Source organism: Tamandua tetradactyla, chromosome 24 (assembly GCF_023851605.1).
Source record: "Tamandua tetradactyla isolate mTamTet1 chromosome 24, mTamTet1.pri, whole genome shotgun sequence".
NCBI lineage: Eukaryota > Metazoa > Chordata > Mammalia > Pilosa > Myrmecophagidae > Tamandua > Tamandua tetradactyla.
The window spans coordinates 40,214,066-40,231,558 of record NC_135350.1 but is presented as its reverse complement, the minus strand read 5'-3'; the positions used below and the strand labels follow the sequence as shown (position 1 = coordinate 40,231,558).

Below are 17,493 nucleotides of genomic sequence, written 5' to 3'. Positions count from 1 at the left end.
ATCACACTAATGCAAGGTGTCAATAATAAGATGGTATGTAGGAACACTGTATTTTATGCATGATTTTCCTGTAAACTAACACTTCTCTCAGAAGAAATTAGATCACATTTAAAAATAAATTAACATAGCAAATGAATATGATGCTGAATCATTACATTGATATCTCTTTTAGTCCCCAGTGTCTTAGAGCAGCTGGAAGTAAAAACCTAAAATTATGGAATTATAACCTCACCAAACTCTGAAATATGTTCTATAACTAATTGTGGTGCTGTGCTTCGAAATTTATTGCTTTTTTGCATATATATTGTTTTTCACAGAAAAAGGAAAAAAAAGTCGATTGTGATGATAAAAAAAGATTTATTCCTTCTAGCCTCCTATACTCTGGAGCAGCTAAAAGGAAAAACCTGAGAGGATCATATGGTAGCCCATTACAAACTCTGGGATGTGTCCAGTAACTACTTTTGAAAAGTGCTTTGAAAACTATTGCTTTTTTATTTCTTTACTTGTACATATGTTATACTATACAATTAAAAAGTTTTTAAAAAATAAATAAATCTAACAGTATATTAAATCTGTGGCTTAACCAAAAAAGAGAAATCGTTAAAAGTGGCTCTAAAATAAAGTAATTTGTTTTTACATTTCTAATGGAATATACCCTAATGACAAAAAGAACAACAGTAAAACCCTATTTCCAGTGATTCTTGTTAGTTATCAGTAATCAGTAATCATAGTTACTATATTAAAAAAAAATCCAGGACTCTGCACTTCCCCCCCAAAAAATCGTTGCTACAATATGTAATGTAATATAGGTTCTATATAAAGTTAGTTATTTTAATTTTTGAAACTAGTATATGTGTATTATGTATGATAAATCAAATAATTATGTTAATTTCATTTGGAGCCAAGATTTTCAGTATGAGAGGAAAGAGACAAATATAACAAGGAAGTTCAGTAAAAACTGCCTTCTGAAATCTAAAGCAGAAATATCAGTATAAAATCACCATGTGTTTTCTCTTTTAAAAATGTTTTCTAACTCTGCTGAAAATGGGGATCTGTGAACACCTACCAACTTAATAACATATCCATGTTATGTAATATGCAGCATATAATCATAAAATGCAATAATTAAAGTAACCACAGAGTAATATAAAATCTCTATCTTTATGCTCTTCCCCTGACACATCCCACTGTTCTCCACCATAGGAAACCAGATTCCTGGCATTTTTTGTTCATTTTCTTGTTTTTTAAAATATAATTCTAAGGGTGCATGGTAGTTCATTGGTAGAATGCTCACCTTCCATAAGGGAGACGCAGGTTCGATTTCTGGACCATGTACGCCCCACCTCCCTGCCCCCAACAAAAAATATATATATAAAAGTCTATCCTGTCTGAATATGTCCTTATGCAATAGGCTCTTTGGCAGGGCAGTTCCTGTGGGGGAGAGCCTGACTTAGGCAGCTGAATTCAGCTGGAGAATCAGCTGAGCTGGAAAGCTGAAGAGGACCCCACTCGCATGTCAGCTGGGGCCAGCCGTTAGCTGGGTGCCCCCGCTCTCCTCCACATGCCCTCTCATCCTCCGGGGGGTGAAACTGGCTTCCTTACATGGAAGTCTCTGGGCTGCAGCACTCCAAGAGAGTGGAAGCAGCAAAGCCTCTTAAGGTCTCAGTTTGGAGTCACAGAGAGTCACTTCCACCACGTTCTATTAGTCAAAACAGGACACAAGGGCAGCACAGATTCAAGGGGTGGGGAAATCAGCCCCACCTCTGGATGGGAAAAGCAGCTTCACTGCAAAGTAAAGTGCCTACCAGGATGGGAGGAATTCATGGCCATATTTTGCAATCTAGCATCGACACATACCGAAACAGTTACAGAATGAAGTCAAAATAATCCATTGAGTGAGTGGGGAAGGGTGAGATGACACGAGATGAGCCAGGTGTTGATAATTGTTGAAGCAGGTAGATGTGTTCAAAGGGATTCATTATACTATTCTCTCTACTTTTTGTATGTATTTGAAATGTTCCCAATAAAAGAATAAACAAACATCTCTTCTGTCTTTGTGGGGTACTACACAGCATTGCTACAGGTCTGCTTAGTTTAGGTTTTCATTACCTTATCCCTACATCTAGTTAGGATACGCACACTGGGGTGGGAACATTTAAGACATTTCCTGACTGGCCCCATCTGGTCTTTGGCGCCCTCGACACCTCCCTGCCTTTCCACTGCTCATTCTTGGCGCTCCCATTGCCCTCTGGACACAGTTTAATTGGCGTGATCTCACGTACTGTACTTGAGCCTACACGCACGCTTGTTTACTTGCTTGTCTGGGGTAGACTGTGAGCTCCCTGCCTTATTTGTCTGCCATCGCTGGGTCCTTGCACAATCTCGTGTGCAGTACACGTGAGCAGGTCCTTCCCTACTTACTGAATAATTGTACAGCTTAGAGCACACACACATCAACACACTGGTGCTGTGTAAGTCCTTTCTGACTTCTTGAAAATCCTCCATAGCAATCCAGAAGAACAGAAACTTTTCCATAAAAGCGTGATTAAAATACTGCTCCTTCCAAGTAAGAATGTGAATAAAATTGCAAGGAGTAAATGTTCAGCTGACCGGTATCCTTTTCAAAAATCTGGGCTCACATAACTCTCAAGTGTTTGTATACATCCCTTTTCTTCTTTCATTTTTCCTTTCAAATCGTCCTTGTAGTTCATGTTGGCTTGTTCAATGAGTAGGGTTTTTTCTTTCTTTCTTTTTTTTTTTTTTGTCTTTTTAAAGGAATTATACAATCCACCTTAATGTGCAACTTGGTTGCTTCCCCCCCCTTAACACACCATAGACAATCTTTCTAGCAAATATGTATTGTTTAAACTCATTTTTTAAAGGAACTGCAGAGTATTCCATAAGTGAAATATGCCACAATTTATTTCAACCATTTCAATAATGGACAAGTTGCTTTAGTTTTTTTGCCATTATAAGCAATGTTATAATATAACATCCTTGAACATAATCCACTCTAATTTTTTATTTCTGTAGAATAGATTCATCAAAATGGACTTCTATGTCAAAATCTGTTTTTTGTTTTAACAGATAATGTCAGATTACTTTCAAAAATTATTATTGTATTTTACACTCTCATACTTACACTGGATGTGATCGATCCCACCATTTTTGTCAACAATTTAATCTTTGAATCTTCATCAGAATGCTGAAAAACATATCTTGCTGTTAGTTATACTCCTGACTATCCATGACACTGAACTTTTCCGGATTTATTGATCTCTTGCACGTCCTTTCCAAACACCTTTGGTTGTCTGACTCTTTCCCCTCAATGTGTGGGAGCTCTTTTAAAATCAGAATATGTGCCATCATGTATGAAGGGAATCTTTTTCAAAGTGTATTATATATTTTTGACTTTGCTTCTGAATTTTGCAATAATAAAATTTAACATTTAAGTATTCAAATCAGTTTTTTAAAAATGTTACGGCTTCTGAATTTCTTGTCTTCTTAACAATCTCCCTCCACCTTAAGGGTATTCAAATAGTGGCTCCCATTTTTCACATTTTTTAAAGATGGATATTTTACCTTTATATTTTCAACTCATTTAAAACAGATTTTATATGGTATACTGTATGAGACTAATTTATTTTCTTCTATATTGAGAGGCAACTGTGTCAATACCATCTACTAAATAAACTATCATTTTCCAGTAAATTGAATTTAACTTTATCATATATTAAATTTCCAAATATATTCAAAATGTTTTCTGGAAACCCTGTGTCATCCTATTGGTTAATAATTTTCTTTCTTTCCTAGGCAAATACCAATTTTAATTAGTGCGTTTTCATAGTAAGTCTTTATATGCAGTACAATATTCACATAACTTTCCCTTTTCAAACTTTTCCTAGCAATTCTTGTACACTTTTTATTCCATATGAAGTTTTAAATTATTTTACCCTAATAAGAATGTTTACTTTGAACACAGACTTATACCTGACTAGAGGGGCAGAATAAAGGAAACCAGTTTGTCACCGTGCTAAAACCTCTGTGTACATAAAACAAGTGTTGGGATGCCTCTCCAAATTCTTAGCCTAAGATTGTACTATATCTTCTTGGCTCTCCAAGGAATTTTAACTCCTCCTGAAAGGAATTCCATGCTACATCACTTTAATCTTGAACTTCACGAGAGCTAGCACAGCATTCCCCCCTGTTTGGCGTAGGCTCAAATAGCAGTAAGGGGAGAGTCATGATGATGAGAAGCAAAGTGGGGTATTTATATTGGACTGATTCTGAGTCTTTGACTAGAAAGGTCACTATTCCATCTTTCATACACTTCGTCAAGCCTGGGATGCTCACAGTAATTGTCAAGGATGGTGACAGATGACCCTGATGCTCTGCCAACTGTTATAAATACCAGTGGAGCTGGAAAAGCACCCAGTGAACTTCTGTGAGTGCTGTGGGAAGTCACATCTTTTATTTTACTGCCATGAAATTCCAATGTGGCATGAGCAGAGGATGTGACTACTACCTGGGTCCCTTGGCTGTTCAAATATAGGAAAAGGGTTGACAAAAATGACTTCAGTAAAACAAAATTCCACTTGCACTAAGAAGTATGACATCATCATCCCCAAACTAATACAGAAAATGATGAGACAGGTTCAGCAAGTCTGAACAAACAAGGAAATCCTGGACCTTTCTTAAAACAGTGAAATTATAAGGAAATGTGTCACATCAAAATGCAGTGTCAATAAGTATAGTATTTTATAACTGGAGTTAAATTATTCAAATGTTTTCATTCCAAGCCGATACCATCAGGAACTCTGATGTTCAGAACTCCAAAAAGAGACATTTATTTCTCATTGAAAGAAATAAAAAATAATCTGGCTGCCTAGATGGACTTCTAAGATTGGGTTAACAGACTTGACCATAGAAAGTAATTCAAGGCCAAACATCAATGCAAGCCCTGCCTGCTGCCCAATAATAAAAACTAGAACACATTGAGCACTATGTGCTAGTTGTTATGTCCTATGTTTCTCTTTTATAGAGGAGAAAACTAAGGTTCAGAGAGTTATAGAAGCCTACGTAAAGTCACATGATGAGTAAATGAAGAAGACTGGGTTCAATTTTAGGGGCCTCCAAAGTCTCAAGCACGGATGGACTTCAGTTCACCAGGCCATGTCAGACTAACCTGAAGAGCCTGAAATCCTATTTCCAGGATCTCTGCTGAAGGACCAAGAACGTCTTTAAAAGCAAAATTTAACCACCAAAATTCACAAACTCCACAAGCACCAGGGGGCAAAATCCTTTCCAAACACATCCTCAAGGAAGGATAAAACTCATATGTCAAAATTTGTCCAACTGAAGTCAGTAGGAGATGTCCTGAGTTAGTTAATAACCCAATTGTATTTCATGAGCATTTTTTGCAACATACACAAGCAATCAGAAATCTTCATTCAGTACTTCACTCAATGCCTACCCAATGGTTACTAACACCAGGCTGGCGCTGGGCTCACAGCCCCAAGGAAGCTTGCAGACCTGGTGGGTCAGGCACAGAGGCAGCCTGGCTATCGCAATATCTCCTAGTGGGTGGTAAGATAGAGTTACACATTTGATTCTCTGAGGACCGAGAAGGAGAGGCATTTCTGCCCAATAGCTTCAGAAGAAACATTAAAAACTGGGATAAGGATTAGTGAACACTTGGAATTTATAATTTGCTTTTCTTCTCCTATAGTCACAAAATACTTAAAGCTTAAAAGGACATCAGAGAGTCAAACCAATTGATATTACAAATGAGGTGACAGAGGTCCGAAGAGGTAAATTAAATTGCTCGAAGGCACATAGAAACTAACCCATAGATCCCTAACTCAGCACTCTTTTGTCTATCCCCTTTAACAGTAACTTACATGGCATTTTGTGCCAGGTGCAATTCTAAGCACTTTGCCTGTATTAACTCATTCACTCCTCATAACAACTCCACAAGGTATTAACTCCTTATTTTAGAAGTGAGGAAACTGAGGGATGGGGAGTTTACAATAATCTGGGAGTTCACCAGTCAGCAAGTGGTGGATCTATTTGCTGTCTTCAGAGCTATGCACTAAACTACTACACTGTCTTGCAAGTATTTAGTCTTTACGTCCTACCTTCAAAGGTAGGAATTCAGCCCATTTCTAGTATGGTAGATTACAAAAAATAACTTCAATTCTTTACCCTTCCTTCTTCCATGCTGTCTGCAATGTGACGTTGTAGCTCATCCCACCAAGAAGAAGAGTCTATTTCCCTTGTAGCTTGAATCTGGGCTCTCTTGTGATTTGCGTTGGCCAATGGAATGTAGTAGAAGTGATGATGAGCTGGTTTCAAGCCCAGGCCTCAAGTAAGCTGCATGCTTCCCCTTTCTGAGAACCCCGCCACCACCATGTGATCGGGGTCAGGCTAGCTTGCTGGAGAATGAGAGACTGTGTAGAGGAGAGTCCAGTTAACCCATCAGAGACCATCCAAGACATTTAGCCAATCCCCAAACATGTAAGCGATCCCAGTCAAGCTCAGCCCAGAGGCAGGATAATTTTTAAAGTTCTTTATACATATTGGCCAATTGCTTCCTAAACAGTTATAATGAAGAATAGCATTATGATTGTAGGGGATGAAATAAGGCCAGCTGGCATTCCAGGTTTTGGGAACAGCATGCGTAGAAGAGGTAGAAAAATGTAGGATATGGTTAAATAACAGTGAGTGTTTATTTTGACTACAGAACAGATGTGCTTAAAAGGTTAAAGGAACACAAACCTGGAGAAATAGGTTAGACCAGGCTTGGTGTTTCTACCCAACTTAGAAGAAGTTGAGAAGTCTTTACATATGTAACATGTTTGTTTTCTCACCACCATATTGTGAGGGAAGTATTAAGATTTTTATTTACAGAAAAGAGGCCCAAGATGAGGATTTGAACACAGGCCCCAGAGCCTGCTTATCCACTTACTACAAAAGGACCAAGACAGAAGATGGAGAGAACAGTTGTGAAGATACTGCAATGCCGAGAAGGAAAACATGAGGGCCTGACCTGAGTTTACCTAAGCAGCCATTGCTGTGAACAGCATAGCAGGAAGACGGACCTGACACTAAATTGAATGAATGAGATAAGGAAATTAGGGGAGTCACAGGTGGTTATAAGAGGACAAGCCACCAATCATAAGGGAATGACTGGTGTCATCATCAGATACTCAGGACACTGAAACTAGTTCAAATATGTTGATTCTGAAATGCCTATTTCCCATGATCACATGGAGAACCTCAAGCCGACTGAGTGAAACATGGAATTAAAGCATGAGAAACATGTTTGGGATCATCAGCAGAGACCTAAAATTCAACCAAAATCATTTGTGAAACTGCAGATGTTGCACTAAATGCTCTTGGGCTATACCCAGCATTAAAAACAGATAGAGGGTGGGCCACAGTGGCTCAGCAGGCAGGGTTCTCACCTGCCATGCTAGAGACCCAGGTTTGATTCCTGGTGCCTGTCCATGGAAAATGAATAAATAAATAAATAAATAAATAAAAAGTAAATTATATAAATGTATTAAAAAAAACAGAATTCCTGTGACTATCTACTGAGTTTTGCTGAAAAGGGATTTTTGTTGGTAACGAATTGGGAAGAAATTTAATGAACTTGCATATTATTTTATTCACCAATACTGAATTTTCTCCTATTTGTGATTTTTACTGAAAATCAGGATTTATAACTCTTGTATCAACCAGCTTTTGAAACTCTAATATTTAGTCCCCATTTAAAATTTTCATTTCCTACAGTTTCTTTTTTTTTGCTGGTTTGTTTTATTTTGCTTGTGAGACTCAAAATCAAAATTCAGAAAGACAAGGGAAAAAAAATGCTAACATTTATTGCATACCTACCATATCCCTGGCATCCTGCAAGTACATATACACCTTTCCTTCTTAAAATATATTCTCATGGGGAGTAGGTCATTTTAACCCCTTTTTACAAATTAGGAAATGAGGCTTAGATAAATTGAATAATTCAACCAAAGTTAAATGCTAATTAAGGATAGCACAGTCAAAGGGAGTTAAAATGAGTTTTATCATTTTACAGACTTTCTATTCACTGGCGTTTTTATTACAAGTTGGCTAATAAGAGAACACAATAAATGTTCTTTTTCCCAGAACACAACTGTTTGAGAACATTGTTTAAAGATTTATGCTCTACTCAGAACAGAAGATCTAGTCATGCTAGTCATTGCTAAATGGCATGGGAAAAAAAGTGCCTAAATTGTAGACTGATATGAAACAGATGTTGAATTCAAATCTGAGTTCTGCCATGCTCGCTTGTAGCATTTGGCAAGCTATTTAACAAATGTGAGTCACAGTTTTCTCAGCTGTAAAATTTAGAATAATAGAAGGTCACTTATAAGGTTATTATGAGAGCCGAGAAAGAAAATATGTAAAAATATCCCATTCCCATCAAGATGCTTAAAAAATACAAGTTTCCTTCTTTCAAAAACTTTCTGGTCCTGGAATATATCACCGATATAGACACAGTCAAGGGGTATATGTGGACTTTATGTAAGGAATATTATTTCCCAATTATTATATTAATGAGAAACATTGCTGAATTTGAATTAGCAGGGCATACATAATACTGGTTCAATGGCTTAATAGTAAGATCCAAAACCCATTTAATGATTTTCTTTCAAATCTTAAGTGATAACTAACAGACCTTGTTATATGAAAGTTTATTCTTAGTCTATGTGGTATGAACCCATTAAAAAAGTTATAGGTAAAATATTTTCCATGTGCTAAGCACTTTAGCACATGCAGGAAACTAGAAACCTGTCTCTGCAGCTGACTCTCAGGCCTGCCATCTCCCAGTACAGTCAGACCCTCTGATTCATTGATTCACTGTATAATAATTCTCAAATAATGACATACATACATTTTACAAAGGTTTCAATTTATATGTGATTCTTTCCCTGGGCAGGAGGTGAAACAGTTTATAAGTAAGCAAAGCTCTAGAAAGACCACTGTGTTTAGCCCTTTCATTTTCCCAGTGGTGATCCCTCTCTTCTTTCCTCCAGTATTCTCTCTTCTTTCCCCACCCAAACATACACTCCATAAAATATGGTTAGTTGTTTTTTGTTAATTAATTAACATGGGGATGAATAATAAAGTGTAATGTCTTGCAAGGGTAACTATTTGCACCATAATTGGGAATAAGGTCCCGGGCTTAAATGAAAGGAATGAAATTCTAGTGGTAAATTTAGGCATCTGTAAAACAACTGGAAGGAAGCTTTTCATCCTGGGAGACTTTATGTTGCTCCCCAGTCAAACCAATAAGCCATCATCTGAACTTAAAGCAGACATCCCTAAAACTGAGTTTTCTACCATACTTCCCCTCCCAGAATCTTTATTTCATAAAGAGGTGCCCAGGCAATACTTGGTGATATGTTATGCCACCCCCACCCCCACAACTGCTACAAAACCACTGTCCTTAGCCTCTTGGGACTCTCAGCCTCTGTGACGGGAAATTGTGAAGCCAGGATTGTTGTTAAAGAGGTCAGTGGCGGTGAGATGAGTTCATGCCTAGAAAGGGCAACTGGGAGAGGTGGAAACCAGCGTCCACTATTACCTATAAACTGACTCCACAAAACAGAAGAGTAGTTGCCAATAAAGCAGAAGATGATCACAGCAAAGTAAAGTTTGAGCTCAGAAAGGGAAGTCCTTCCATGGCTGAACAAGTCTCCATAAAGTATTTTCCACTGGAACCCCTACTATAAGACTGGAGGAATTTTTAACACAAAGGTGGGGAATACCATTGGTTGGCTCAGTTATCCCCCCTGGAGAAAGGAAATCAGAAAACTGCTGAGCCTCCCTGAAATTGCTTACCTGAGATCCATGTCTCCATCAACCCAGAAGGTAAAAATGTTGGAGATGGTTCCCCCTGGGCAGCACCCCATGATGAGAACAGCAATAGCTTGGGCTGGTTTCAGAGAGAAGCTGATGGCCAGGAGATAGGCTGTAAGAGGCATAAGCCCAAACTGGCATATCAGTCCCACAGCAATGCCCCAGGGTCTCCTGATGTGTGACCACAGCTTCCGGACATTCACAGAGCATCCCAAAGAGAACATGAGCAGGCCCATCATCACAGCTGAAACCACTGTGAAAACAAGTTCCAGGTTCCCATGTACCTCCAGCTCCACTTGCGACTCCTCTTCCGATCCGTTGGCAAGACAGGCTGAGCTTCTGGAACAATTTGCTCTCATCTCCTCATCTCCTTAAGGCAGCATTGCAAATGAGCATCTGCAACCGATGGCTGGACAAGTCAATCCTGCTACATTTTGTAATAACACAACAACAGTCACACATGGAGAATCATTCCAATAGCTATCACCAGCCAGGTGATTCATATTAATCTGATCAATGTATTCACGAGTAGCATTATAAAAATAATTCTCGTGGATATGAAACAGGCAATAAACTGTGGTAAGTTAGGCTTTCCACTTCTGTTCTTACTCACCACTGAATATTGAAGTGAAATGAGACAAGCAGCCTTATTGTCAAGTGGACTGACTGGGCTATGTCGTCAGCATCACATTGTGTTCCAGGAAAACAGACTGGGTAGATTGGATGCCAAGATACAATTTCTCCAAATTCAGTAGGGATTTCAAAGAGCCAGGATGCAAATGTTTTGTAGAGATAAAGGCTAACTCTGGGGTGGGGGTGGGGGGCGGGGGGTAGCTAAGCCAGAGTCACACCCCATAGCATTAGCAAAGCATTTCCTCTGGGAAATATTAAACCCAAAAGAAAATGTCAGGAAGGACTAAGGATAATTTCAAGAAATTAGTCTCACAGGTTTTCTTCTTTCTATTTCTATTAGAATTTGTGTCTAAAGCCAATAATTAAACACCTGCAAGAATAACATGGTGCCAAATACATGATTTAAGTCTCATGAAACATGTGGAAACTTATTTCTGTATCCAAAATAATTCAAGGGAGCACTCACTTTTGCTTAGTCTGCTTTGAGATGCGTCCTGGTGAAGATTGAGAATCTTGCAAGGCAATGTAGTAAAGAGCTTGCAATGGAGTGTGGAGACAGTATTGAGGGCAAGCCCTGACCACAGTGGCCCTGGGGCCCCCTCTGTGCATTCTAACCGAGCTCGTTCGGTGAAACCAGACAAGGCATTTATGGTTCCACAAAACGAAACCTCCAGAAAAACAAGTGCCACAGCCCTTCTTACAGGGAGCAGAAAGTTTGTTTATGGAGCAAGGGCTGGCTGCTAGGCACACTTTATAAACACCTCTGTCTGTCTTAAGAGGGTTACTAATTATGCATTGTTTATATCTGGATTGGCAAATTCTTTTCCATGTCAAAATGCTCTGGGCACGTTAACTGTTGTGCAGGGAGCTGGACCAGTAGGGGCATGGCGGCAAAGCAGGAGGGTCCACTGGACCCGATGGGACCAAATCAAGAACATTATCAAAAAGCAGCAACAGAAATAATTGATGTTGAAACCAGGGTCTTCCAGTGGAATGATCAGGTTTTCAAAGTTTCTCTCTTTCTGGAGTTGGGAAGGGAATTCCTCAGGAATGATTAAGGCCCTGAGGTTGTTAATCAGTTTGTAAAAGAGACTTTGAAGAGAGGACTTATTATCCTTATTGATATGTCAAAACTCAAAGGATTAATTAGAAAGATTTTAAAGGCATGACCAATATATGCCCCAAGCTAGAGAGATGGATAACAAAACTCCCACTTAATCTTCACATTCATTTTATTGGAAGTAGCATCATTCCCCACTTTACTGATATAAAATAAAGGCTTGGAAGGAATATGTGATTTTCCCAAGGTTATTCAACAGGTAAATGGTATTGTTGGTATATAAATCACAGTCTAATTTTCAGCCTGTTCTCATTTTCCTGGAGTACACTGAAGTGGGAACAATAGGAAGCAGTAAATAGCACAATCATGCTGAAAAGAGTGAAAACCACTAAGGCTGCTATTTGGCATAAAGATAGAGAAATAACCCAATTAATCCTTAATCTGTAATTTAATTTTCTATGTTCAAAAGCAAAGGTATCTAATCTCCCTATTTAAGCCCAACTCTGCAAGGAAAATCATAATCTTCCACCGTACATGGGACATGACATCCAGGGGTAAAAGTCTGCCTGGCGATGCGGGACATGACTCCCAAGGACAAGCCTTGCCCTTGCACTTGGAGGATCAACAATGCTTCCTGACCAAAAGGGGGAAAAGAAATGTAGCAAAATAAAGTATCCATGTCTAAGAGAGTTCAAATAGAGTCCAGAGGCTATTCTGGAGGCTACTCTTATGCAAGCTTCAACTAGATATTACTAATTTCCATGGTTTGCCAAACCCCAACCCAAACCATTCCTGTTAACCCTAAAGAGCACCCAGGGCTCTATCTGAGATTCTACAGAAGTTTCATGCACTAAGGTTACTTTCCAGAAGCCTACCACCCCCAGATGGGTTCCTAGGTCAGATAAGTCCTGAAACCAAGAGGGGCCAGCCTCTCCAAGGACATCAGTTAGTTCCATCCCCCTATCCCATATTATCAACACCCTTTCCAACATGAAAAAGTTCAAATGGGCATAGCCCAAATATCGCCCAAAAATTGGGAGAAGGATCAAAAGAGAAGGAGGAGTTATAACAGGAAAGATAGAATTTAACAAATGAGTATGACTGCTGAATCATTATATTAATATTTCTCTCAGTCTTCCGTGTCTTGGAGCAGCTAGAAGGAGAAACCGGAAATTATGGAACTGTAACCCTTACCAAACTCTGAAATCTGTTCTATAACTACTTGTTACAATGTACTTAGAAATTATTGCTTTCTTGTACTTACGTTATATTTAACAATGAACATTTTTTTAAATGGGGGGAGTAAAGGCATCTGAATATTCTCAATACAAATGCACCTTAATTTTGAAATCCAGTTGTATAAATCGCAAGAAAAATTCATTTATTTCTATTCTCTGCAAAGAGAATTAGGAGTGAAAGATATTATCAGGAAGATCAGTTGTAAATCCTGGGCTCTTTAGGCTGAGACTATAAAGTCTGAGAGCAAAGTGCCAAAAGGAAAGGTAATTAAGCCTGACTGTGGAATTGTTCACCAAACTCTGAAAATCAGCACAAGGGAAAACTTCTAGAAGCTTGAAGGCCATAAAAGATCCTGTATGTTCAAAAAAAGTTTAGATAAATTCATGACAGAGTCAACACAGGTTTAAAAGGAAGTTGGTGGGAATAGAGGGGTAGAATATTTACTCAGGCATGACATAGAGGTTTAACTCTATATTAAAAAAAAATTTAAATCGCAAAAATAAAAATGCCATCACTTCACCAAAAACAGGCACAAAACACATGTGAAAAATTTTCACTATAAAAAAAAAAAGGCAGAAAGCTAACAAACATAGTAAAGTGATCAATACAACTAATTTTAAAAAAGTATATTATCAGAATGTTCAATAAAGGTTCCTAGATTATAAGATCTCATGGCAGTCACATCTATTCCTGAGTTGTAACCATTATTTCTAAATTCTGAGATGCTGTGCTCTTTGTGTATAACTGGTTGTTCCTTGGAACTTCAGGTATTTATGTAAAACCTGAGACTCAGAGCTAGAATATTACCCATATCGCAACTGTTAAAGAAGCTGAAAAAGAGAACAGACTTCAGAGTATGAGTGAAGCTTATCTGGTTAGGACTAAGGTAAATCAGACTAAAGGGTAAAGGATGATCTTGACTGCTTCAAAACTTCGACTTCTGTGTGAGATCAATAGAAGAGATGTTTATTTGGTACAAAAGTTATATTTTCTGTACCACCCTATCTAATTTAACCAGTGTGGTCGATTTATTCAAACAACATAATTACGTGGAAACTTGAATAGGGAATGAGATATTGTTATTCTGTACAAGTTAATATAATATCCTGTATATTTTTTTATAAAAATAAAAAAATATTTGCATAGTCCCATGGAGGGACTGGGTTTAAATGTGAAAATATTACTGCCCCATCTGGGGAATTGCTGATATTCTCACAAACATTAGGGACTCCCAATTTAATAAGCCAAGCCTTCAATCTTGGAGTTTGCCCTTATGAAACTCACTCCTGAAAAGGAGAAGCTAAGCCTACTTATTATTATGCCTAAGAGTCACCTCCAGAGAACCTTTTTTGTTGCTCAGATGTGGCCTCTCTCTCTAAGCCAACTCTGCAGGTGAATTCACTGCCCTCCCCACTCCGTGCAATATCACTCCCAGGGGTGTAAATCTCCCTGGCAACATCATAGATAACTCCCAGGGAAAAGCCTGGCCCTGGCATCAAGTGATTGAGAAAGGCTTTTGACCAAAAAGGGGAAAAGAAATGAAACAAAGTAAAGTTTCAGTAGCTAAGATATTTCAAATAGTCAGGAGGGCATTCTGGAGGTTATTTTTATGCATTATGTAGATATTCCTTGTTAGTTTCTAGTGTTTTAGAATAGCTAGAAGGAAATACCTGAAACTGTTGAGCTGTAATCCAGTAGAATGGATTCTTGATGATGACTGCATAACTATACAGCTTTTATTGTGTGGCCATGTGATTGTGAAAACCTTGTGACTAACAATCCCTTTATACAGTGTATAGGCAGATGAGTAATAAAATAAAGACAAAATATAGATAATGGGAGGTATAAGAGATATGCAATGTTTTGGGTGTTCTTTTCTATTTTTTATTTTTTGGAGTAATGAGAATGTTCTAAAATTGATTGTCATAATGAGTGCACAACTATACGATGATACTGTGAGCCACTGATTGTATGGTTTGGATGGATTATTTGGTGCATGAATATATCTCATTAAGTTTGCATTAAAAATATTTTAGTGGAAGGCTTGCCTAAAGTCTAAATGTTTAAAACCTATCAATGAAGGTTAAAAAAATGGTTAAATAAAATATATTGTGTTCTCTTTAACAAAGAAGTACATTAAGATAACAACTTTTGCCCATCAATAAGAAAAAAAAGTTTAATGTCAATATCACTGCTGATAAAAGTTGAGTGAAAAAGATAAGTCATATACCAGGTAGGCCTAATAATTAGTGCAACCCTTCTGGAAAAATTATGACAATATATACTACACACAAATAGCCTTTGTCTTATTTATAGTAATATTTTTATTTTAAAAAGCAGAAAAGTAAGAACTACTAAAAGTCCAATGAGAAACCAGTTAAGTAAATTATGGCAAAAGCAGACAATGAAATATTATAGAACTATTTAAAATGCAAACATAATTTTAACAAGGAGAAATGTATCTTTTCAGTGATAAAAATAGTAACAACTCAATTTATTGAGGCCTCCCTAAGTACCTGGTCCTGTGATAGGTTCCTTATGGATCTCATTTAGACCTCTCAACAAACCCATCTTACAAGGTCTGTTATGCCCTCATTTTACCCTAGAGTGAAGAGGCTTAGTGGGGTTCAGCTAGTAAATGATGACAAGGCAAAAGAATGGAAATCAGACTCTGGTGTCCATATTATATATTAAGAATAAACAAAATAATAAAAGTTCATGCACTACACTTGTATCAAATATTATTCTTGCTACTAAAACTAATAAACACATCTGGTCACAACTATTCCTAAACCTTCAACTAATGTGCCTTAAAAGGTGCTAACCCACTTTTTCTCATGGTGCCTGGGAGGCGGTCAGCTGACCCAGCATGCAGTTGGACACATCCTTCCCAGCCATTGGCTGCCAGAAGCTCATTGAAGTGGACGATGAATGCAAACTATGTACCTTTTATGAGGAGGGAATGGCCACACTCACAGGAATCGCTGCTGGCGCTCTGAGCGAAGAGTGGAAGGGGTTATGTCATCCAGATAAGTGGTGGAAACCACAAGCAAGGCTTCCCTATGAAGCAAGGTGTCTTGACCCATGGCTGTGTCTGCCTTTTACTGAGCCAGGAGCATTCCCGTTATAGATCAAGAAGAACTGGAGAAAGAAAGTGTGAATCTGTTAGGGGTTCCATTGTAGATGGCAATCTGAGTGTTCTCAACTTGGTTTTTGTGAAAAACGGGAGAGAAAGCGATTCCTGGGCTGACTGATATACTATGACTTGTCACCTGGGGCCTAAAAATCTGCAGAATCTGCAAACTTTCCAATCTCTCTAAAGAAAATGATGTCCGCCAGGATGTTGTGCGAAAGCCCCTGAATAAAGAAGGTAAGGAGCCCAGGACCAAAGTGTCCAAGATTCAGCATCTTCTTACTCCACATGTCCTGCAACATAAACGTTGGCGTATTGCCCCGAAGAAACAGCAAACTAAGAAAAATAAGGAAGAGGCTCCAGAACATGCTAAACTTTTGGCCAAGAGGATGAAGCTGGCCAAAGAAAAATGCCAGGAACAGACTGGCAAGAGACGGAGGCTGTCCTCTCTGAGAGCTTCTACCTCTACGTCTGAGTCCAGTCAAGAATAAGATTTTCAAAGAGCTACAAATAACTAAGATCAGACATCTAAAAAACAACAACAAAAGGTGCTGACGCAGGTGCACAGTAAATATGTTGTTGTTCTAGTTTGCTAGCTGCCGGAATGCAAAATACCAGAAACGGAACGACTTTTAAAAAGGAGAATTTAATGAGTTGCTAGTTTACATTTCTAAGGCCTAGAAAATGCCCCAATTAAAATGAGTCTATAGAAATGTCCAATCAAAGGCATCCAGGGAAAGATACCTTGGTTCAAGAAGTTCAGGGTTTCTGTCTCATCCAAGAAGGCACATGGCGAACACAGTCATGGTTTCAACCTCGGCTGGAAGGGCACAGGGTGAGCACAGCGTCATCAGCTAGCTTCTTCTCCTGGCTTCCTGTTTCATGAAGCTCCCCAGGAGGCGTTTTCCTTCTTCATCTCCAAAGTGCTGACTGATGGGCGCTCTGCTTCGTGGTGTTACAGCATTCTCTGCTCTCTTCGAATCTCCTTCACTTCCTCTTTTATAGGACTCCAGAAACTTCTCAAAACCCACCCAAATGGATAGAGGCATGTCGTCACCTAATCCAGTTAAACAACCACTCTTGTTAAATCACATCTCCAGGAAGATGATCTGATTACTGTTTCAAACATACAGTATTGAATATGGATTATTCTGCCTTTATGAAACAGGATTTAGATTAAAACATGGATTTTCTAGGGAACATACATCCTTTCAAACCAGCACAACTGCTGACTTTCTGAAAGAATAATATCCATTCTGTAAAGGATCGTATCCTAATTCACATATCTAAACCACACATTCATTTTGAAATAATTGTCTGATTCAGACATTCATGATCTGAATACAAAAAAATATTTCCTAGCTTTCATGACTTACAGCTAGGTTTCTAAACTACTTTATAATGGGCTCCCTAAAAAAATATATAAGAAAAACATCAGATCCTTGAGCACATCAACCAGCTCCCCTCAAAAACAGATGGAGCCAGGGCAAATCAGATAGTTTACAATAAGATGAAAGTGGCATTCATC

General features: G+C 38.4%; 1 protein-coding gene and 1 pseudogene across 1 annotated transcript in view; one reads left to right on the top strand and one right to left on the bottom strand.

The window, feature by feature from the left end:
• SLC10A6 (solute carrier family 10 member 6) overlaps positions 1–17,493 on the bottom strand; it is a 56,497-nt gene that overhangs the window by 19,329 nt on the left and 19,675 nt on the right. Inside the window, 2 exon segments of the mRNA XM_077142927.1 lie at positions 9,883–10,327; positions 15,779–15,973. Of these exon segments, the coding sequence (XP_076999042.1) occupies positions 9,883–10,259 (377 nt within the window). The 5' untranslated portion in view covers positions 10,260–10,327; positions 15,779–15,973.
• On the top strand, positions 15,702–16,456 carry LOC143668281 (small ribosomal subunit protein eS6 pseudogene; annotated as a pseudogene).